At 43.2% G+C, this 24,260-nt stretch overlaps 2 protein-coding genes across 2 annotated transcripts in view; one reads left to right on the forward strand and one right to left on the reverse strand.

Moving 5' to 3' along the window:
• GTF2E1 (general transcription factor IIE subunit 1) overlaps positions 1–3,966 on the reverse strand; it is a 46,587-nt gene extending 42,621 nt beyond the window's left edge. Inside the window, exon 1 of the mRNA XM_027449658.3 lies at positions 3,830–3,966. The gene's annotated coding sequence lies outside the window, so the exon portion shown is untranslated. The remainder of the gene's footprint in view (positions 1–3,829) is intronic.
• Positions 3,967–4,037: 71 nt separating this feature from the next.
• Positions 4,038–15,465, forward strand: RABL3 (RAB, member of RAS oncogene family like 3). Its single transcript, XM_038185007.2, has 8 exons — positions 4,038–4,145; positions 4,377–4,468; positions 5,379–5,508; positions 8,476–8,590; positions 10,351–10,501; positions 11,461–11,532; positions 12,039–12,077; positions 14,642–15,465. Exons 1-8 carry the CDS (start codon positions 4,100–4,102, stop codon positions 14,705–14,707), a joined length of 711 nt encoding a protein of 236 aa, XP_038040935.1. The 5' UTR covers positions 4,038–4,099; the 3' UTR covers positions 14,708–15,465.
• The last annotated feature ends 8,795 nt before the right edge of the window (positions 15,466–24,260 follow it).

The raw sequence follows: 24,260 nt of genomic DNA on the forward strand, positions 1-24,260 counted from the left end.
AAGCCACAAAACAGAAGAAACTAGAAATACAAATTATGAAAACGCAACTCAGCCAATGAATTAACCTGAATGCTGCAAGTGATCATTGCCTTGTTTTATCATATAATTTTGAGGCTTGACTCCACTGGTAGCTTCACCACACACACAAACAAATCATTAAGTTTCACTGTTTATAAATCTGATAACATAAATGTTTTAAAACTGGGATCTTCCTCAGACTCCTTGGGGTATGCAACCCCCTAAAAACACCCCAGATCTCTTTTGGAGGAAAACTCAAAAGTTGCAGGTTTAGCTAGGAGGCTCTATCAGACATGGCATTCACACTTGGGAAGGGAAACTTGCTTCCTATCAGCCCTCACCCCCAAATATAATTTAAATTATGCTATTTTTCACTAACAATTTCAGAACCAAGTTTTGCTGATTTGCTAGAAGAAAAAAAAACAAACCTGCAGGCAATGACTTACATCACAAGAGATACTTAAAAAAATAAAAAAGAAAAAGAAAAAACACCTTTGTTTTGTCTGAAATATGAATTCTAGAGAACTTATCAGCCTACTATTTGATTCATTAATTCAAGCAAATCATTTGCCATAAACTGTCCCTATTAACTTCCTATCTTTCTTGTATTCATGTCTGAGCTTTACAAACTCAGCTGACAAGGACAGAACCCTTTGCATGTGGTTACACATGACAGGCTTTTGGGAGCCCCTATATACCAGGTCCCACTGCAACAGTCTCCTGCAAACTCCAAGTCTAGTTTTATAATCTCCAACTCTAATGAAATTAAGAACTGCTTTTCAGAAGATGATGGGTTTGAACTGACAGGAGCAATTCTGAATCTTCCTGAGCACAGAGAAGGAAAGCACAGATTTCAGAACTATGATGGGAAAAGATGCCATCAAGGTTTTAAATTTGTGTGCCACGTAACCTCAGCTGCTGTCTCAAGTCGCACCAGGGAAGGTTTGGGTTGGATATTAGGAAGAACTGAATCAGGGAGAAGGTGATCAGACATTGGAACAGGCTGCCCAAGGAACAGGTAGAGACTCAGTCTGTGGAGGCATTTGAGAGATGTGTGGATGTGGCACTAAGGGAGATGGCTCAGAGATGGGGCTCGGTAGGTCAGACTGATGGTTGGAGACTTGATGACCTCGCAGGTCTTTTCCAGCCTAGGTGATTCTGTGATCACAGAAAATGGCATCAATCATGATCTGCACAACGTGTCCCTGTTATCAGGAACTGCCTTTATAACACAACTTTCAAACCTAAAGTCTTTTGATGTTCCACCAAAAGCTCACCATTTCCTGCAAACTGCAGGATCACTGCCCTATCTTGATGTGAAGTAATTAATTTTGTTTGCAAAACCTACCTGCCCTCAAGTATTAGAGAAGAAAGTAACCCACAACAGTCTGCTTTCACTAAAATCCTACCTTCTTTTTGGCATTGCATAAACTGAAAACGAGTGGCCACATGTATTACAGGGCTTACTACTTTTAATTAAAAACTGTGCTGCTGCACAGAGAAAGGCCAAAAGGCCTGACTGAAATCAGGTCATTCTCACCCAAACTTCTCACTCAAAATATACAGAGCTTCACATAAGGCAACATGGTCAGACTATGAATGCAGAAAATCAAGAACTACATCTTGAGTCTGCCTTCTTCATCACATTCATCATCTAAACCTCCTAGAAGAAAAGCGAAGTATCACTAAATTAAAGGAACACCTACATGCGCATATTTATATACAAACAAATGTATTCAGGAGTACTTCAAATGAATGTTACCACTAAAAAACTGTTTACAGTTGCAGCTGCAGACAAAACAGAGCGCACTATTCACTGAAGGTGACACTTGGCTAGAATACTGAAGGTTTAGTTTTCTGTCACAGCTTAGGTCAAATTATTCTCTCTTACACAGAACTAAGTCTTCCTTTGCTGCCTTCAGCTACAACCCAGCCCTCATTCTGTGCTGACTGTTAGCTCTTCACTTAGTGAAGTGAATAATTCTGATAAAAAGTGAAGACCTAGGGTATTTCAGAGGGAGGGCATTGTGGAAAAGTTCCCAAATTAAATCATTTATGCTTCCAGACTAGAGCATGTACAAAGCAGACAGAAGGAAGCATGGCCAAGGATATGGCAGAGTGAGCCTTCCCCAGGTGGTGGCAAAAAGAGATGAAACTGACTGGGTTACAATGTGCAGCCACCGCAACGTTTTAACCATGGACATCACACTCAAGATTTACACTGTTACTTGAACGTGTACCAGCAGAAGTACATCTGTTATTTTTGAGACTTCTCAGAATTGATCCTCATCATCAAGTGGTAAGGCTTTCATTTTCTTAAAATGAAATAATAAAAAAAAGCTTTTCATAAAAATATCAAATCTAAGTTGTGATTACACTAGAGTTCGGTGGGCTTAACCTAGCTTCAGACTGGATGGAAGCAGGAATCCTCCTTTGTACCCTGGATTCGAGAGACCTTGAATACCATGCTTCTCAGCAAGAGATGCTGCTGCTTCTTGTCTGAGTTCCAGGAATTCAGAAAAGTAGTAGTAAAGGTATACATGAAGGTATTAGCCTCAGAAGAGTTTTAGTTTCTCAAGGTATATCAAACAGGTGCATATTCTGTGGACGTAAGCAATAAAGAAGCAGAAACTAAATAATTACAAGATACTAGATCAACTTTAATTCCTATAGCCTCTTGTTTGGAAGAATTTCCTAAAGCATCCTGCATGAACGTGACACATAAGTAGCACCTTAAAGGGAGGGGCAGATAGGAATGAAACTCCCATCATCCCTTAATCCTGTCAGACAGATACTTGCTCCTGTCCCAAACACATGGCTTTGCCTTCTCTCATGCCAGCTCTGGCATTGCAGCACCTTTCTGTGCACCAATTAACGCACTAAAAGCAGGAGAATATCCTTTTTTTTTTTTTTGCTAGGTTTGCTTTTCAACAGTGTAATTGACTGAATCTGCTAGTAGAAGAGTCTGACAAGCAACAGAGCCAGAAGAAGTGAGGGGATGCCATGGCAGGGAAGAGATGAGAGAAAAAGCTCCCTTTCATGGCTGAAAGATATTAAATCATCTGTATTTGGTTAAGCTGTACATTAACTGTGCGCTGTTGAAGACCTTTTTCGTGATGTTGATCTTTCTTATTTATTCTGAGCTATTTGTGATGATACAAGTTTAGCAGATGAGGGAAATTTAACAGCTCACTGCCACTATGAGATGTGATGCTCCCCTGCTCCTCTGGGAAGCATCAAACCCGTGAGGCCAGAAGAAAATAAACGGGTAAAGCATCTTGTTGACCTAGTGAACTGAAGCCTCAGTCAATGGCCAAACCTGGTAGAAGAGAATGGGGTTAGAAACGGGCCTTATGGCAGCAGCAGGCTGTGACTCTCCAGAGCTGTGGCAGCGCCGGTTGCTCCTCAGCCTCCAGAAACGTTACAAACCCCAAATTACACAGACACAGCCCCGAGCTCAGCAGAAACCCCCTTGCGCTGCGCCCTACCCTCCGCCCTGCCACACGCGGGGCTTTAAACACCTCATTCCAGAGATGAACGAGGGGCTCAGCAGAGAGAAAATGAGAAAAATGAAGAGGGGGAAAAAAAAAAAAAAAAGGAAAAAACACGTAAAAAAAAAAAACACCACAGAGACCGCAAGAAGCGAGGCGGGCGCCGGCCGGGAGCCTGAGGCGAAGCAGGGGCCGGGGCCAGGCGCTCGGCCGGCTGAAGGGGGGCGACCCCTAAGCCTCGGGGGAGGGCTCTGCCGACGGCGGGGCCCCCGGAGGACGGGTCGGGGCCGCGGCGAGGCCCGCCCGGGGCCGGCACTGACCTCCTGCGGCTGCCAGCTCTCCCTCCTCGCCGGGCGGCGCCTCCGCCGGCCGCGTCAGAGCCCTGCGCCCCCGACGCGCTAAGATGGCGCCCGGCCCCTCCACAACATGGCGCCCGGCGCGGGAGGGACGAGCCAATGGGAAGCGAGGAGCGCGGCGGCTCCTCCGGCAGCCAGCCAATGGGCTGAGAGAGAGCGAGCGGGAGCCCGCAGCGATTGGCAGGCGGGCGGGAGGGGGCGGGGCGCGGCGGCGCGGTTGCTAGGCAGACTAAGATGGCCGCGCTGGACAGGGTCAAGGTGCTGGTGCTGGGCGACTCCGGTGAGTGCGCCCACCCCCGCGGCGCCCCCCCCCCCCCGCCGGCCACCGCGGCGCATGCGCAGTGAGCCGCTGCGCCCCCCCCCCCCCCCCCCCCCCCCCCCTCCCCTCACGGGGACCGTTACGGCCGTTAGAGCCGTTACCGGCGGCCGGTGGGCGCCGGTGCCTCACAGGGCCCGTTTTTTGTTTTTGTTTTTGTTTTGTTTTTTATTATTATTATTTTTGCTGTTTCAGGTGTGGGGAAGTCGTCGCTCGTGCACCTGCTGTGCCACAATCAGGTGCTCGGAAACCCGTCGTGGACGGTGGGCTGCTCGGTGGATGTCCGAGTAGGTGCCTTGTTGTGTAAAAGTTTAAAAGGGTGAAGGAGGAGAAGGGCCGTGGCCACCCGTATTACCTTGTTTTATGTGGAGGGTGTAGAGTGTGAGCTCTTGTGCTCCCTCCCCACACCTTGCAGAGGAATGAGGTTCTTCATCAACCTCATCTTGTCCCTGTGCGCAGCCCTTGTGGCACAGCAATAAACACTCTCATCCTTTATCGTTTGCTGTACGCTCCTTGGGATGCTGCACCATGGGTTAGGAGCTGTCCTCTGTTATTGTCTGTGTGTTTCACCTCAAAGAATTGCAAAACATGTTTCCAAAATCTGGGGGAAGAAACACGGCAATCCACTTGGCTGTGAAGCAAACCAATTTTTTTTTTCTTGGTAAATTCGGTTGAGATGGCAGTGAGAATGTGGGGAGGGAATTGATGCAGTCAGTCAGGATCCAGTGTGTCCATACGCTTAGTCCTGCAGTACTGCCACGCAGGTTTTAACAAGCACAAGAAGTCATGCCCTTGTCTTTACATCTGCTTTAGCAACAGGCTTTTTCTAAGTACACCATGCAGTGTAAGGTCTGTTAATATTTGGGTGGAAAGAATGTTCCCTGCTGACTCACCCAACTCCATCTCATGGCAGAAGGAACTATGACAGCCATTGGCCACCACTTGACTCAATCCATCCAGTCCCTTCCCACTTGAAAGATTTGAAATTCCGTCCATACTAAAACTTGCAAATTTCTATCCATGCACCCCTTCCTTTGAGATACCAAGTTAAAGGTCTGGTGGTTCATCTGTATCACTACAGTAGCGAATAAGAGATTACAATTATAATGCAGTATTTCACCTGAACGTGAAAGTGTTGTATGGATTAATTTCTACAAGCTGATGCTGTGGCTATGTATGATGTGAATTTTCCACTAGATCCATGACTACAAAGAAGGGACTCCGGAAGAGAAGACATACTATATTGAGCTGTGGGATGTTGGAGGTTCAGTGGGTAGTGCCACTAGTGTCAAAAGCACGCGAGCAGTGTTTTATAACTCACTGAATGGTAAGTTTGCTTGGTGTAAATCTTTTTTCTGTGTCATTTTCTGTTAAGAGCTCTCTCTTGGTTCCAGAGCAGGAGTCCTCTTAGTCTGGCTGAGGGCTATCCTGTTCTTCTTTCTGATTTATACAAGAAAGAAACTGATGTCATTCTTAGACAGAATTTATGGATTCAGTTTTAAACTGCAAAGCTATTTTAGGCAAGCCTGTACAAATGAGCTTCGTCAACCTTTCCCTTCAGTCTTGTGCAGCTGGTGCAACGGGGAGTCTTTGAAGTCGGGGTGGCGTCCTTTCCAGTCATGCTTGCAGACATAAAAGGCTGCCTTCACCTTTCCAGGTCTGATAGAAATGCAGAAATATCATCGATATTTTCTTGCCTGTTCAGTTCCAAAACCTATAGCTGAGAAACATTATTTGAATTTATGACATGGTATGAACTTGAATTTATGGTAGGAACTTTGATAGCTGTATCCTGACAAATTTGAACTGTTCTCCCATAAGATTGCAATATTCTGATGGCCATCTTACCCTCTGCTCATCCAATTTGCCAAGTTATTTTTTAATACTTGAATCTTGCAACTTGCTGATGATGGAAAGTAATATTTTATTCCATTGAAGCATGGCATCCCTTCCTTTGAGGTACTGAATTAAAGGGCTGGTGGTTCATCTGTACCACTAAAGTAGTGAATAAGAGATTATAAACATAATAGTGCCGTATTTCAGTTGTTATTTTTGGCAGCCACAGGTAGTTCACCAAAACTAGAGGTATCCAAGATGAACATCTGCTTCTGAAAATCTGTCTCAAATACTGTGATTCTTTATTCCTCATCATTTGAGGACCTTCAATAAAGGGTTAAGCCATACAATAAGCATTTTTGCTCTGTGCTTGTTTAAGTAGCTATTTCTTCCTCTTTCCCAAGAGGAAAACTATGTGTAGGTATCTCTTATGTTGTTAGCCAGACCTCTCTAAATAAGATTTGAGTTGAGTTGTGCTCCCAAAGTAAGCCTTGTTGGTACGTGAAAAAGATGGATTTCTTTTTGACACCAAATTCACAGTGTGCCAGCCTGCGCGGGTCAGACTTGGAAATATCCTAGAACAGCACATTAGGAGATGAAATTTCAAAGTTATGTATCTGAGCTGTAATTGATGAAGTTATTAAAATAGAGTTATTTATCTCCACTGCCCAAAAGATAGTATTAGCCAGCTCGCATATGAAAACCATTGGCTTCGGTAGTTAGCCTTGGCTCTGGTTTCTTTCATTAGATAAATTCTTTCATTAGAGCTTGTCTCACAAATTGCCAGTTTGACCTGATGTAAGGAGAGAAGATGAATGCATTCCCTCTGCCTGACTGCACGTCCTTTCTAGGCTTGCGGTGATCTGAAAAACCTGACATCAAAGGATTGTTCATGTTGGTCGTGGCAATGCCTGTGCAGACTGTCAGGGAGACCTGGTTGTTCTGAGGACAGATAGAGTTTGCTCTTCATTTGGTCACAGATCTTTAGCTTCAGTGTCCCTGCGTCTGCTGCGTGGATTGTGATAGTCTAGGACAATGGAAATGCAGCAAGGCTGTGGCTCGCAGACCTTTATGTGGGAGGAACGTATCCTTGAGTGGTCATTGGTCCTGTCCACTCTTTTTTGATGTTGGCAGTCTTTTCTGCTGGTGCAACTGTGTAAGTTTTCAATGAAACAGATAAGGGAACTGCCCTATCACAAACACAGCTGGGGTAGACTGTCAGGAGGTGGGGCGTGTTTCTCACAGATCATGCAGCAGTGCCTCTCAGTCTGTTGCCATAGCCCAGGTTACGTTGTGTCATGCTTTTTCTCCCTGTGCTGGGGATGGGCAGGTGGTTTAGCTGCCTTTTTATGCTCTTACTGAGATAAATGCTTCGAAGTAGGGATATGGTTGTGCCGTGCCGGGAACTCTCCCAGCAGTGAGTCTTCGCACAGCAGTGTGGGGTGGAAATGTAGTTTGTTTTTAGTGTGTACAGTGGGTGGTATCTTTGGGTGTTGAGATTCAATGAAAGAATTAAAATTCAATTAAAAATAATAAAAGAAACATTAAATTAACATGTTTTCTACATCTGTGGGGTGTGAAGTGTGTTAAGAACAAACCCTGATGAAGATAAAAGGTATAATGCCATTTTGTCCTTGAATTAATGATGATTTAAAGTCTGGAGGAAGTGGGAACGTTCCACAGGTTGCAGAAGGTGCGAATAAATAGAAGATATTTGCTAGCAGGAGCTGGTAATTGAGTTAGGAACTGCGGTTATCAGAAGTGGGTGTCTGTTAATAGTACAGCTAGGAGATTTGTCTGGCAGTTATCCTATTGCAGAATTTACATTTTGAAAGATCATAGTAATGAAAAATGGTAGCTATAATGCATAGCATCATCTTAATTCATGCATAACTCCTAGCCGTTTGGTGGGCTGGGAAAGTTTGTCTTTTCCCCCTTTGGGTACCTCCCCAGGTACTTGGCATCAGTTTTTGAAAATGCAGGAAAGCAATGGTGCTCTGTAAACCCCTCAAAAAGAAAAAAAAAAAAAAAAAAAAAAAAGAAACAGCCTTTAGACTTCTTAGATGGTGTGACAAAGAAAAAAAAGTTATGTTTACTAATTACGCAAAACAGAGAAAGGCTGAATTCTCTGCTGCACTGATAGAGTTTGGGTATCCTTAGGACTCCGATGAAGCAGAATCAGGGAATGCCTGCAAACCTCTTATGGGTTAAACCTGAGATGGCTGTTCTTTTTCTCCTTTCATTAGGTTTTTCTCTTAGCTCTTATCCAATTCATGATAAGCAGCTTTAAAAAAACAGTTGCATCCTGATATTGTCAGCTTTACTCATTTACTTTACCGATTATACTTCCCTTTCTTGATTCTCAGATATCTGGGAACCTGCAGATGTCATTTTCCAAAGATAAGAAAAAAAATATGTATCATTAAATAACATCTAGCTACCTACTCTTTCACTTCAGGGATAATTTTAGTGCATGACTTAACCAACAAGAAATCATCCCAGAATTTGTATCGCTGGTCTTTGGAAGCACTCAACAGAGATGTTGCTCCAACGGGCGTTCTTGTGACAAACGGGTGAGTGAAAAACATACGTGTATGATTAAGACACAGTAATTCCAGACTATTATGGAAGCCTTTGTTCATCCCTAAAGCTACTTGAAAACTACAGAATGTTAGGTGTGGCTGAACTTTTAATAAAGAAATTTTAAAAAATGGGGTAGTATCAAAAAAAAATAGCTGTTCTTTTCATTTCGCACTGCTGATCAGGCCATTCTGGTGGTAGCTTCCCAAACAGTAGATCTTGCTTTAAGGAAAAAGATGTTTACTGTGTCTTTCTCTTTTCTTTGCTCTGCATAAAGAGCACTTTAACAATTAGCTTTCCAACATCTTGTCAAGTATGCCCTCTTGTTATCTCTGTGCTCCTGTTATACACATAATCAAGGAGATTTTCAGATCATTGATAAACCACATGCATGAGCAGGAATGCAAGGGCAGCTTTCTGGGGAAGAATCAATTATTTATTTGCCTGTGTTGGTGCACAAGTGCTTCTATAGAAACATGGGAGAAGGGAAAGACAGGGTTTGCATTATGTAAACTGAAAATTTCTCCAGTTTTTCCACAGAAAGATTTTTCACAACTTTTTTAATTTTCAAAAGCTTCACTTCTGTCAGGGACAGATCCTCAGGCCCTTAGCAAACACTTGATCAAGTTGTTATTACTTGTAAAATTGCTTTCTGTAAAGTTTGGTTTCGGTAAAAATGAAAGGCATCCTAAGGGCAGTGGTTGGAACTTGGACTTGTAATGACATTTAATTAAAACCCTATTAATTTTATATAGGCTATCTTTGATCATTATTAATCTGAATCAAAGCTTGCTGGTATTCAGCTTGTAGTGGCTACCTTTACTTAAATACAGAATCACAGAATCGTTAAGGTTGGAAAAGCCCTCCAAGATCATCTGGTCCAACCATCCCCCTACCACCAATGTCACCCAATAGACCATGTCCCCAAGCACCAGGTCCAACCTTTCCTTGAACACCCCCAGGGGCGGTGACTCCACCACCTCCCTGGGCAATCTGTCCCAGTGCCTGACTGCTCTTTCTGAGCAGAAATGTCTCCTCATTTCCAACCTGAACCTCCCCTTCTGCAACTTGAGGCCATTTGCCCTAGTCCTATCACTAGTTACCTGTGAGAAGAGGCCGACCCCCAGCCCCCCACACCTTCCTTTCAGGCAATTGCAGAGAGCAATGAGGTCTCCCCTGAGCCTCCTCTTCTCCAGACTGAACAACCCCAGCTCCCTCAGCTGCTCCTCGTGGCACTTGTGTTCCAGGCCCTTCACCAGCTTTGTAGCCCTGCTCTGGAAGAAGTTAGTAATGCGACACCTCAGAAGTGTTATTGCAGCCAGCTTTAATTTATGAAACCCTTTCCATCTGCCATTTATTTCATTGCTCTATGTTAAAAACGCTCTATATTAAGGAACTTTGGTTGGTCAGACAGAGTCGCCAGCTCCCTGCTCTGTCTTTGATGGCCAAGTGGGCTTGGTACAGTACTGGAATTTCTGTTTCTGTCCTGCTTGTGTAAATTACCTAGCATTTTTTCTGACCTGCAGTTCTATGCAGAGAAAAAATGTGTTTTCTTCTCTTTTCCTTCAGTTTCTGTGTAGAGAGTTGGATGTAGAAGCCCTTCCTTAATTTACAGATAGAGCATGTTCTCACTTAAATAAATGATGTTCCGTAAATTACACTTACTTGAAAGGGTTGGGGAATCTGATGTTGCCTCTGTGCCCACTTAGATGACCATCACTCCATTCGGGATTGTATTTATTTCCTTCAACAGTGACTATGACCGTGAACAGTTTGCTGATAACCAGATTCCACTGCTGGTAATAGGAACTAAGCTGGATCAGATCCCAGAAACTAAGCGTAATGAAGTTTTGACCAGAACAGCTTTCCTGGCTGAGGATTTCAATGCTGAAGAGATAAATTTGGTCAGTATCCTTGTCACCGATGTTGTTTTTCTTTTAAATGGGAGTGATTCTGATTTTTTGTTAAGTAGAGATGTTGTTACAAAAATTGGGCTTCTAGAGGATGTCTCAGTAGTGCTGGAGCCATGCACGTTTTGATCGTATGTCTCAGCTACGTGATGAAATGATAGCCTTTCTTTCACTACAGGGAGGTGGAGGGGGTTAGATAAGGTCACCGAAGCTTGGAATTGATGGCCGGGGTTTAAATTTTCCCTTTTCTTGGTTTTGACCCAAAGTATTTTTGAATGAAACATCAAGACCCTATTGCTTATTTCTGTATATGTATATATACCATGTGTATGTGTGTGTGGTGTGGGTTAACCCCGTTAGGCAGCTAAGTTGTTCACTCACTCCCACCCAGCGGGATAAGGGGGAGAATCAGAAGGATTAAAGTGAGGAAACTCGTGGGTTGAAGTAAAGACAGTTTAACAGGTTAAGCAAAAGCTGTGCATGCAAAATAAGGAATTCAATCATTACTTCCCCTTAGCAGGCAGATGGTCAGCCATTTCAAGGAAGGCAGGACTTTATCATGTATCATGGTTACTTGGGAAGACAAATACCACATCTCCTAACATCTCTGCTTTCCTTCTCCTTTCCCAAAGCTTTTATGGCTGAGCATGACGTCCTGTGGTGTGGGGTATCCCTTTGGCCAGCTGGGGTCAGCTGTCCCAGCTGTGTCTCCTCTCAGCTTCTCACCCACCTCCAGCCTGCTTGTGGGGGGGAGCGATCTGAGGAATGGAAAGGCTGCGTGCTGTGTGAGCACTGTTCAGCACGTGTTACCAACACTGTTTTGGTCTCAAATTCAAAACATAGCACCATGCAAGCTTGATTGTATGTGCGTGTTTGGGGAGAAATGGTGTGTTGATTTCCGTGCATATGGCTTCCTTGCATTGATTTCCGTGTGATTGGTTTGTTGGTTCTAGGATTGCACCAATCCTCGTTACTTGGCGGCAGGTTCTTCCAACGCTGTCAAGCTAAGCAGATTTTTTGATAAGGTAAGTCAGGTGGATAAAATAGGTTTTATTGTTCTGTGTATTGAACACTGTCTGTGATTTCAGCCCAGAACAATATTGCTGAAGTAGCAATGTGGGGAGTTGCACGCCTATGGTGAGCTCTGTTGCTCCTGGTTAGAGCAAACTTCAGGAAAGTAGAAACTTTGCACATTCCTCTCCTGCACAAGAGAGCATCGAGGCCTACTGTGAAAATAACAGGAGTGCTCTAAGGCACTTTGCGTTCCCTGTGGAGCAGATCAGTTCCTGTTACAGATCATTCTTTAAAAAGAGGAAATATGGCCTGGATTTTATTTGGAGGAGGGTGCAGACTGTAGAAAGTGATAAGAGGTCGCTTTTTGATTCTCGGATTGGTGGTACTGGCTCCATAAGTGTCCTTCGACACAGACAGTATGTGCATCATTCTCGGAGATCAAGTAAGGCCAGAATCTGAAGTTATGCATACGTGTATGTTGTGCCTGCTAAGATCATTCTCTCACTGTTTTTCCCAGGTTATAGAGAAGAGATACTTCTTACGAGATGGCAATCAGGTTTGTAATTTTTTTCATACTTTTTTGTTTTGCTTTTTCCCCGTGTCATATGAACTGCTGATGGAGGCTGTTTTTAAAACATGGGCTTCATGTGACTTAAAGGCAATTTTATGCTGGTTGCTGGGATTTTAAATCTGTGGGAGCACAGCTGCTTTGGATAGGAAGAAAAACGCCTGACTTCTGTCAGCTGAAATCTCTGTCTGTAATGTGATCAGCAGTGCAATAAGTATGCTAACCTAGTGGAGGTAGAATGGGCAAATAAAATCTCTTTCAGATCTCTCAGCTTCAGGCTGCCAGAGATGCTGTCTTGAAGGTCAATGAAAAAGCATTTTTGCACAGCTAGAACTAGCATTTTATGCTTAGTACAGCTAGCTATTATAGAACATGTGGAACCACAGGAAAAACAGCAGTATCATACCAGCGTGTAATTCATTCCTAAACAGTTAAATGAACTGTTTTCAGGGCAGTTGGTGAAGAACAAGAGAAGTGACTCTCATGACTTGGGCAGGTCACTTCAACTTTTTGTTGCCCCAGTTTTCCCATGCGCTGCCTTCCGTAAAGGGAATAGTGAGGTTCCACTCATCATGTCTGTGAGGTGCTTGCAAATTAGAGTGAATAGCACCTGTGAAATACAATCAAATGTATCACGAAGTGTAGCTGTGCTGAAAGCCCCTTAGGGCCAGTGAAAAAAAATGTGGAATTACAAACTGCTTACTTTCTTTGAGGGTGTTCTTACGTGTTTTAGTAATAAATTTGCTTTTTCCTATTTGAGTTCTGCAAGATTGCTTTTTTTTCCTCCCCTTTCCTCTCCTCCTCTCATCCTAGAGAAAGGCAGTCTCCGTTTCATGGGGATAATAGTTTAATGCAGAAATCTGCTTGTGCGCTGGTTGTCTTTGATGCATGACGTAAGATTTTTGTTTTCTTATTTGATCACTTTTAGTGGCTAGTCAGGGATTAACTTTATATTCTTTGTGGCCTCATGCCAAAGATTACAGCCTGCTGATTGCTACTTTCCTCTGCCTCTCTGACAATAGCTCCAAAGCTTAAAACAAATCTTGGGCAGAGGGCAGTCATATTTAAAGAGACAAAATCCAAATTGGAACTGGAGGTTTCAGTGTAACCTTGTGATGTTATTATTAGAAGTGATTTATTTAATGTAGATCTTATGATTCTGTTTCTGGGTTTTCTACAATAGGTTTCTTCATCACTTGTGTTCTCAGGTACTTTTATTATAGAATTCCTCAGGACGAAATGATGAGTTTCAAATTGCTGATAGCAGTGGCCTCAATCAGATCTCATATAAATAATTAATACTCTTAATTACTGATTTTAATACAAAAAATGCTAAAGCAACTAAGTTTTTAGCTCTGGTGTCTTGCTGCTTTTGAGTTATAATGATTTCATTTTTCCTGTTTTGAATTCTCAGAGCAATTTAGATTAGTTGAACCTGTGTGCAAAATTGCCTGGCATCTCCTAGAGTTGATCACTTTTCAGGCTTGAACAAAATAATTCTTGGATGAATACCTTGTATATGTGTTCGTGTTTTAGGTCTGAAAGTCCTAACTAAAATTAAGTTGTGTGTCTGTAGTGGGCTTTTATTTTGAGTAAGCTCATTAGCTTCCTCAGTTTACCAGTGAGGTGTGTAACCTACACAAGCTGTTTTGTATTGTGAATTACATTCTCTTCCCGTAGCATCCATACATGCCCGTATTCTGGCGTGATCTGTATGCTTGGCCAACCCCTTCCATTTTAATATACTATATCTCCTATCAGAATATGGATGTGCTTACTGAGGCTGCTGGTTCTGCTTATGTGTAGTTAGACATAAAAGTTATTCTGGACCGTTATCACCGTTTTATGATGTCACCAATAGGACAGCCATCTAATACAGTATTAGAGCCCAATGTATCTCTTTCTTACAGGGGATTCATGGGTGCACTGAATTGCAAATCTGTTTGAAATACCATTAAGCCAGAGGAGCTTCTGATGGTTTTGAGTAGATTTTTTTTTGTAAGCGCTCATTGTCACAGTGTAAGCAGTATGTACAGATAGGCTGTGAAAACAGGAGTGCTAATCCTCTGCATTGTTGCAGCCATTTCTATTCTGATGGCTTTCTCAAAGCCTTCATCGTTTGATAACACTGCTTTCAACTACCAGGGAAGTACTGCTGTCTCAGGTTAGACAGCATTAAGCATCAACAGTTGTTTAATGGAACGTAGTAATAATATTTTACAGTTTCAAAAATTAGTGGAGGAGAGATTCTTCTACGTGTTTGAATCTGGGGGAAAATACGGACTTTGGAATCTCTAGTTAACTGGTTTAAGAGTTTCCCAAGAAATCAAGGCTTTCATTTTAAACCTTGCCAAAAGAGCCTTACGGACAAAAAGATCCATGCTCCAGTCTTGTTTAATTGATGGTGCTCCACTAGCAGTAAGCTAGCGTTTTAGTCCTGATTCTGGAGACAGCGAGGAAGGCATTGTCGCAGTTGGCTTGGTAACAGGCACATGAATATGGTCTAGAGGGAGCTCCTGCTGGTTCTGATGACGTATCTCTTCTGTCTCTAGATTCCTGGCTTCTCGGAAAGAAAGAGGTTTGGAGGAGGAACGCTGAAGAGCCTTCATTACGACTGAACATTGAAGGAGAAGTGGAAGATGACTTCTCTGAGTTTCTGACCACATTCCCATTCCCACTGGATGCTTAAAGACAATAATTCTTATGTCAGGCAGAATAAAATGAAATCATGCTTTGGCTAGGTAGACTGCTGAAGCTACTCTTGCTGGAAAAGACTTGAAGACTTTCCAGAAATCTAATTTGAAACCTAGAGTCTTTCTTAGGATTGCAGGCCGTCTGGAGATATGGGAACATTTGGGGAAAGTGTGCAATAAATTCAGTGCCTCCCACACTGCTGTGGGAAACTATCATGCATAGCACATATATTTGACATATATTTCTCTCTATTTTGGAAGCTTATGGACAATCTTTGCATTGAATTTCATTCATCTTACCTCTAACAGAAAGATGACACTGAATGGGCTTCTTATTTGCAGTAAAGTGAACAAAACAAATGAGCAAAATGTAAGAATGGGTAAGGAATGGTCTGGAAAATAATAGAATGTCATTATTAAATGAATGGTGTTGTCTCACCTGAAACACACTCTTCAGCCCTATATAACAGAAGGGATAAAAGCAATAGGTGAGAGATGAAAAAGGATTTGAAGCCTGAAAAAATCACAAGGGGAAAACAAGTGGTATTAATTCTGCTGCTTAAATTAAAATTGTTTACTTTGGAGAGGAAGAAGTGAATCGGGTACTCCTGTTTTTCTGTTCAAACTTGAGAGTCTTGTTGTTCTTAAGTTAAAAGGCAATACACTGAAAAATGCTGGAAAAAGTGTGGTCTTATACAGTGCTTATGTGGAACATATGCGACATGGTCTTGCTGAGCCTGAACACTCAGTAGGTTCAGAAGACATGAAATATAAGAACATCCAGTGCTGAATTAGAATGGATAGAAATGTAAAAGGGATACAAAGCCCTGTAAAAAGTAGAAACTGAGTATGATTAGAAAATAAGTTCTCTGATTAGATGTTTCCTTTTCACATTTAGTGCTAAGGACACAGGACAGTCCACTTGGGGTGGTCTCATCTACTGTGGAAGCTGCTTCCGAAATAGCCCGAGCTCCCCAGAATTACATGGAGTGGTGAAAGCCTGACTCATGGCAGTTTCTTCTTTCCCCTTCCTTTCCAATCCTTTCTCACAGTCACTGCTAATGGTTAAGCCTCTGGCAAAGGCTAACTAGGAGCTTGGAGTTAGATATAATTACAGATTAATAATAAATGGGAGTAGGAGAAAGTAAAATGCTGGTGTGAAAATGACAGCGAGCTGAGTTCTGCAGTCTCCAGATTACATCTGCCTGCAGCTCTTCCCTGGCAGCTGCTTGGAAAGAAATGGAAAGCTGCCTGTTGCCACTAATCAGGACAAAAGTGACAGCTAGGTGCGCCAGTCAAACTTACTAAAAATATGGATCTTTTACTTTTCCTTAGGCCATTTCCAGAAAGGTCTCAGAACATTTGCAAATGTGAGTGCATTCAGTTTATAGATGCCTGTATGAAATAGGTTATTAGTTTACGCTTACTATATGGCCAAGGAAAATAAGGTATCAGAATATTCTCAGCAGAAAACTCATGTCTGAGCTATGCAGCTCATGACAGCACGAGTGTCTGTCTCTGTGTCTTTGACAATGGAAGCTGGAATTATTTTCTCAAGGTCAGATTCTGTCTTGTGGAGCTCTGGAGTCCCTCCTGTTACCAAGGAGCCGTAGAATACGTCAAGAAAGCCAGGTCTGTTTTCTCCTTCACCCTGTGGCTTTACGAGAACTGAAAGCGTTGCAGAGTGAGGAAGGCTGTTCAGTGTACAATGCTGCATGAAGCAACGGTTGCGCAGGGCTTTGATATGAAAGCAGCAGCTTTCCAAAGCAGCTTTTCCTCTTTGCTTAATAAAAAAGGAGCATTGCTTAGCATGCTGTAGGGTTAGCTCTGTTTGCAACTCACCTGTGTTTGAGTGTTTCGCTCCTGAGCCTCCACAAAGAAACCAAGCCAGAGTGTGAGAAACCTTGTGATGGTCAGTTCACACTGCACCAGGACAGGGTGCGCAGGTCCGTCAGTGGGACTGAAGGTTATGACAATCAGGATGTAGGGACAAATGAGAAATAAATACTCTTGTGGTAGAAGGAAGAGAAGGTAAAGGACCAGCACTGAGGAAAAATATGGAGCATGTGGGCAAGCAGTAGGTTAGCAGGCTGACAGCGTTTTCTTGAGGCTGTTGAGGCTGTGGCTCCTGCTGGAGCTGAGCTACATTTATCTGGGCTCACTCATCCAGCTGTGAGCCATAAAACTTGGGCTGGCCTGAAAATGTCTGAACACCAGTTGAAAATTGTCACCCAAAAGAGCTGTGTTCATCTTCCTTCCAAATACTCATCGTCCAGGCCAGGTGATTTCCATCCACTGTGGAACTGACTTGCTGCATGGTGTGACGAGTGACTTTGTGGTCAGTCTCGCTGTTTCCTCTGCAAAGTGAAGCCTGCTTCCCCGGAGGCATGGCTCTGATGCATCTGTTTATCACACTGTAGTGCTTTCAAGACATCAGGAATTAAAGAATCTACCTTTTTTTATTTCAGTCTGGATGTTTCACTTAAAGAAAATGAGAACCAAAGTTGTTCCAAGCTGTTTGTGTTGTCAAAACATTTATTCGGATATCACCACCCTTAACTCTGCCAGGCCATAAATAAATCTAAACTTCAATACAGTTAATTTTAATGCACTGAAATCCTTTAGAAATCTGTCACTGGGATATAATTCTAAAGGGCAAAGGCTACATTTCTGTGCTGTTCTCTGTCAGTGGCCCTGAAAAATGATTGCAGACCCATGTGACCGTGATTACAGTGTTTTAGCATCTGTAGTCCCAGATTAGAATAGATAACTTTGTAAAATACTTACGCATTTTCTTTTCCCCCAAGTATTTTACCTACTTTTCTTCTTGTAGCATTTCATCAGGGTGAAGTGAGGGATATTAGCATATTCAAGCTATGTTTAAATATAATCCCCAAACTTCATGGTTTTCCTGTGCTTGGGGTTAGGATAATTGCAGCATCCCTGTTTTGTGGTTTTTTTTGCATTTACGTGGCTGGCACACGCCTTAGCTCTCATTAAATATCTCCATACTGTTTTGGTTTGGAGTGGTAGCCTCTGTATTCTGGGAAGAGAATAATAAATTAGACAAACCATGGGAACTGGCAGAGTCCCTTACAGGCACCAGTAGCCTGCAGAGTAGGTGGGGTGTGTGGTCAGGTGCATCTTTCTCTTGGTTTTAATCAGAGGTGATCGATCCAAACTAATCAAGTAGTCGGGTTGCCACAATCATGCATATTATTTTCCTTTTAGGACAACGCGATGTGTGATAGAATCACGGATGTCGACACAGTTACATTTACTTCTAAAGGAAGTGCTAGGTCCACTACTCCCTCTCTCTGTTATTTTCTCAGCAGAAATAGTGCCCAGGTGCTGTGTACCTAATGCTCAGCCAGTCTAAGGCGTCAGGGAAGAAGGCTCGTGCATGTATTTTTGAGGTATGTTAGACTTGGATGCAGACACAGGTGAAAAGTATTTCAGATGAGCAGAGAGCCTCCCTTCTCCCCAGAGGGCTTGCAGAGCTTTCTGGTGGATTTATGTCCAGGTGAGTGACTTAGGGCACAAATATGTCCCAGTTGTGGAAAACCCCTCAAGCTGCCCTCTTGATTTCCAAACAGAAATACAGGAAAACCGTATCTTCAGTAACCTTAAACTCCTCAGTGTATGTTTTTGGGTTAATAGCAACAGGATTGCCTGTTCCTTGCAGCAATCTGCAGCAAAGGTGCCACTGGCTTTAAGCAATTTGAACTTACCTGGTAATGGGGTTTGGGGGGCAACCTTAATACCAATTTTCATTATTGATATAACAATAATATTTGAAGAGGCAGCTGCAACGAGCTCTGTTTATCACAAACGAAATACAAACTACGGTGTCGGAGCCTGCAGTCAGTAGATTTTTTCAGTTCGGTGCGGTGAAGTCAGCGCTTGAATCATCGCTTCTCTGTTGATAAGGAGGTGACAGGCTTTGCTGAGGGAAGGGCTGCTTCTGCTTTTCAGCAAAGAGAGCTTAATCCTTCTATTTCCTTTTCTTTTGTTAGCCAGCTCTTCCCATTAGAAGTCATGTTCCTGTCTCGCTTTCCTTAAGAGGATGCCAGTTTCTTTGATTCTTTTATAGGGCTGAGCTTGTCTGTGGCTTAGCGCGCTAGTTTTCTTTGACAAAAAGCTATTATCATTATTGATGAACCTGTCACTGGCTGGCAAGTTACCAGAAAGTGCTCAGAGGTAAAGCTTTCCTTAGGGTGTGCTTTGCTGCAGCACTGTGCATTAAGTCCTCAGACAGACACCGGTTTGGGAAAAAAAAATAAATAAAAAAATTGGGTAGATGTTGGGTGGAAGAGGAGAAAGGAGGACAACATCAGTCCCGATCCTCTTAAATTTCAATCATTCAATCAACTGTGAAGTTCTCCTAAAGTAGTGAGAGCCCAACACAGCCAAAATGCTGGCTTTACAAACTGAAGCATTGTTCTTGGTGTTACACATTGCCCTGCTGTGGGTTTATTCTAGCATCTGATCAACAAATGGGGAAAATGAAGCATGGGATCCCTTTGTGGCTCTTTAGGCACAGAACCTGTGCCTGAACAGATCCCGAAACTAGATCCGTAGCTGCAGATGTAGTTTCTTAACATTAAGTAAAGATTTGTTTTCTTTTCCCTGCCTCAACGTTATATCATTGAGATATAGCTTGTCGTGTCCCTTGGGCTTATCAATGCGCAGAAACTCTGCTTCAATACCTACTGAAATTGCACAGGCAAATTCCCTCGCAGCACGGATTTTTTCTCCAGCTGTCAAACACACGTCAAATTCATAAATAAAAATGCAAGCTCTTTCTTGACTAGATCAACCGAAGGAAAGTCAGTGCTGTGTGAACAACCCAAGCCAAGGAGCAGTCATTTCTTCTGACTAGGAGAAGGAGCATGAAGTGAAACGGTGTGTGATTAACCCATGCACCGCTACGTTCCCTTGGCCTGAAAGTTAACATTTACAAAGTGGAAATGGACTGCTGGCTTTGGGTTAAAGATTTATTAAAGGACAAGGAGGCCTACTCACTCTGAAGGCTAGGACTAAGTTCAGAGTTTTTTATGTTGCAGTCTGATGCCACCCTCTCTTCCTAAGGCTTGCTCTACTGCAGTTTACGTGGGCTTGAGGGGCTGTCCTATCCCTGAGGAATAAAAGGTCAGATCACAAAATTCAGTGACTGTCCAAATCGAGCACCCTCCTTGGCTGTTCAGGGGGAAGGACAGAAGAGGCCAAGGTGACTGAATTTCCCCCCGGCTCCTGGAAGTGGTCCTACTAGCCTGAAGGCAGAAGCATGACAACAAGGTGAGCAGGTGGCTTCTCCAGCCTCTCTCCATGCAGCATCTGTTTTTGGGTGACAACGAGCGGGTGTTCTCTGCCGCAGACGACTTTTATGACCTTTCCTGCACAAATAAATGATAATAATTAACCTGTCTGGCATCTGCTGCTGAATGGTCCCAGAAAAAAAATGACAAGGACATATTTCATAACAGCCAAAAAAAAAAAAAAAAAAAAAAGTGTGTTATTAAAAAGGGCCTTTTTGCCACAAAGCTGTTGGCAGTGATAAAATAAAAAAATAAATTTAAAAAAAAGTGTAAATATTATTGCTTTTTTGTCCTATATTATGATGAAAGGTGCCAAGAAAGGATTAAATCCCCTGGTACTAGGCAGTATACTAGCACATAAACAAAGGCAGCTGCTCTAGAGAACTTCTGTAGGATTTGGCAATGTGTAAAGGGTTAACAAATTAACAAATAGCAGAAAAAAATGCATGGTAGGGAAGATGAGATCACAGAGACAGGAATGAATGGATAGATTAATAAATGTATGCGTTAATTAATGCATTTTGGCTGGATAAGGGTGGGCAGGAGAAGAGATGGGTCCTTTTGGAAGTAAGATAATGTCACTGTGAGAAGCAATAGGTGACTGCAACATGTCCATGGCCACGTCCGAAAGGACCTGCCTCTCTGCTGCCTCTTACATACATTGCACACACTTGCCAAATCTGGCAGCTTACCAGAGGAAAATCTCCAGGCATTTCCAAACATTTGGGATGACGTCTGCTGTGGTTCTGACTGTTGCGTGACATCCAGTTGAAGCTGTCACGCTGGATTTCTGGGATTTCTGGCAGGGCTTTTTGCCCGCACTGGTGACAAAACCCATCCTTGCTGCCTTGTGCTGCTGCATTGGCGTGTGCCCAGCAGGCTCTGCTCATGCCAGTGCCCTTCTCCAAGCCTCGTGAGCAGGTTCAGGTCTACACACAGGCCAGAACAGCTTTACTTTGGGGGTTGGACATCCACTTGTTTAAGGTACATGCCGTGAAGTCTAGTTATTCGAGTCCCCTTTGTCTATTCAGTGAAATATAAGCTGCCTCATCTTCTAGTTAAAAGCCTTTTTCCATTCTCCCCATCTTCCATTCACGTCGCAATGCTGAATGCCAGCTGCCGTTTTCAAGCTGTTACATTTCCAAGCAAGCCCCTTGGTGCTTCCTCTCATTCGGCTTCTCTGATGGAGATGAGCTCCTTGCAGGTCTTTGCAAAGCTACCTCATGGTGCCTATGAGTACATCAAGCACATCACGAGGCTGCCGATACTGGTGACATGCTTCTTCACATACCTCTCTTTGGTCTTGCCATAAATTTTGGCTGGAATCTCCTTGGAGTAAAGGCAATGTGGAACCATGCACGGGCAGAAGTCATAAACCCAGAAAAGTAGCTGAGAAGACACTCTGTACACTTTTAAGGCTTATTCTTCCACCTGTTACTTATTATATTTATGAATCATGTTTATGTGCTAGCAGTTCATTGTGACTATGAATCATATTTATGATTCATATAGCAAAAAGGGTAGTTGCTCTAATGTAAATGAAGTACCTCTATACTTAATATTTCATAAGATCTATATTTAAGAGCCACTGCAGCTAACTAAGGTGGTTGGCTAAAGCTGAATCCCAGAATCACTGAGGTTGGAAGGGATGTCCTGAGATCCTCCAGTCCAACCCCCATGTTGAGGAAGGGTCAGCTGGAGCAGGTTGCCCAGAACCAGGTCCAGTTGGTTTTTGACTGTCTTCACAGCTGGAGAATACACAACCTCTCCATGCAACATATCACAGTGTTTGACCACTACTTAGTATTCACATTTAAGGGCAAAAAGGAAGGTCCAGAGACCTACAGGCCAGCCAGTCCAACCTCCATCCCTGAGGTGGTGGAGGAATGGTGAATCCTGGAAACCATTTCCAGACACATGAAGGACAAGAAGATGACGAGGAGTAGTCAGCATGGATTTATGATTTCTCTGCTAAATGCGATGGGCTAAGTCAGAAACACCCCAGAAGTGTTCAGAATCCTTCTTCTCTGCATTTCATATAATCTGAAGGTCAATAAATCACAAAGGCCAACAGCGTCAGTTCAACAGCATCTCATTAAGTTATGTTTTTCCCTGAATGACATGGAAAAGCAAGGTTAGACAACCTAATAAGCTTTGAAACCTTCACATAGCATGTCATAATGCAATCATAGTATGTCCTTCCTTACTTTAGAGAAGAAAACAAGAGCAAGCAGGAAGTAGATCTACCCACAGTTAAAAAACAAGACCTTGATTTTCGCCTGTTCCACAAGGACAAGAGAGCAGGACCTGTAAAGAGGCGTGAGCAAAGAGAAATGTAGGTTCTCAAACAGGACTGTAAGCTAAAATTACTGCTGCATGGCTCAGGGGTGGGGGATAAGGGAATCTTGAAGCCCCTGAAACTCTGCAACTTTGATTTCCGCAGCTGTAGTCGAATGGGTAATTCTTCACTGTCAGGAGTGTGAGAAGAACTCTACTCTGACATATTGTCTGGTAGGAGAGGAGTCTCCAGGGTGGGTGGCAGGTGCCGGGTGCTTTATTTCTCTGGCGATGATGAATCACTACTCAGGGTGAGCTAAATTATTTCCAGCTATCCTTGAGCAGAAGAATTCCGTAGTGCTGGCATGATATTTTTGTGGCAAAGCTGGAAGAGGCCAGGGTATGGAGAGAGCCTTTGTGGGCTTGTGGTGAGATGGCAAGCAGTAACAGAGACCTAAAGAAGGCTTATAACTTGGAGATTGCTATGTCTATGTTCTTCTAGAGCCTAACACAAGGGAGCCTGGGTCTATGGTTCAGGCTTTCAGGCACTGCCATAATAAAATGACCAACGTTCCTAGGTGAACTTGTCACCAGTGTACTCATATTGGAATATGCTTAAATTTTGATCCGTTTTAGAGTAAACATCTATTAGGCACTGCTACCTAGTACTGTACAACCATGCTAGCTGTTCTGTTCCTGGTGACTATGGGATGCAAACACGAGCTTCATGAAATCAGAGGAGCTGAGCTCAGCCCCTGATCTGTCCCAGAGCAAGGAGAGTTGGAGACAGTGGGTCAAGCTGGATCCCAAGTAGGCAGAAAGTCCCAAAAAAGTTTAAAAGAGGATGGGACACTTCCTGTCTTTGGTCATCTCTTCACAATGCTCCCACCAGTTGAAACATGGGAAGATCAAGCTGCATAGAAGAAAAGCTTTTTGACCATCAACTAGTGGAGCAAGCTGCCCAGTGAGGCTGTACAGTCTCCATCCTTGAAGTATTCAAGACAAGACTGGATAAAGTCCTGGGCAGGCTCAGTGGCCTTGCTGTATTATTCAGGGTGCTGTAAGGATGTTTTTGGAGAAGACAAACTGCCAGGATCCGACCTTCTTGCAGCCAGAGTCCTTGATGTCTGTCGTGGCAGGAGGTAACCAGTGGCTGCTCTGGGCTTCCAAGGTGCTCCAGGGGAGGGGGAGACATCAGCTGCAGGGTCACATCTGAATTTCAGTGTGAGCCTTAGTGCCAGACACAAAAAGGAAGAAGATATGGCTACTTTTTTTTTTTTTTTTTTTTTTTAAGAGAAGAGAATTCAAAGTAAAAAAATAAATAATAAAAAAAAATCAATCATTTTTGTTTCTGCAACTTCTGGAAATGCAGCCCTGTTGCCATTAGTATTCTGGTGCTACCTGCGCGCTTCTGCTTCTTTCTCAGCAACAGCTTTCCTGAAATATTAATATTTCAGAGTTTTGCAAGTTCTCTTCCCCAGCTCCAGTGTCGGGAATACAGAATCCTCCCGTTTCGCCCCAAACTGCTGTGTAATGTTGCCGCACACTGTTTCGCAAGTATCACTGTCTTCACCAGCGCAGGGATGTGATCCTCTCTATCCCCTAAGTACCAGACACAGAAGCAAAATGAACAAATGTGTTCATTTAGAGGGTCATGTATACAAACAGTGCTGGTATAATTTACAAAAGAGACTCATAAAAAAAATCAAAAATGGGTTTTCCTTGTTATTAAATTCCCTGTCCTTTTTTCTCCTTCGTGTGTGAGAGCTATGACCCCGTGTTCAGCAGCTGATGAGGAAAAGGAGCGGTGAGGAATCGGTGTCCCCCTCGCCCCCTGTTTCTTATCTCCAAACCCCTCGTGGGATTGGTCCTGGGCAGAAAGG

This window comes from Anas platyrhynchos, chromosome 1 (genome assembly GCF_047663525.1).
Source record: "Anas platyrhynchos isolate ZD024472 breed Pekin duck chromosome 1, IASCAAS_PekinDuck_T2T, whole genome shotgun sequence".
Lineage (NCBI taxonomy): Eukaryota > Metazoa > Chordata > Aves > Anseriformes > Anatidae > Anas > Anas platyrhynchos.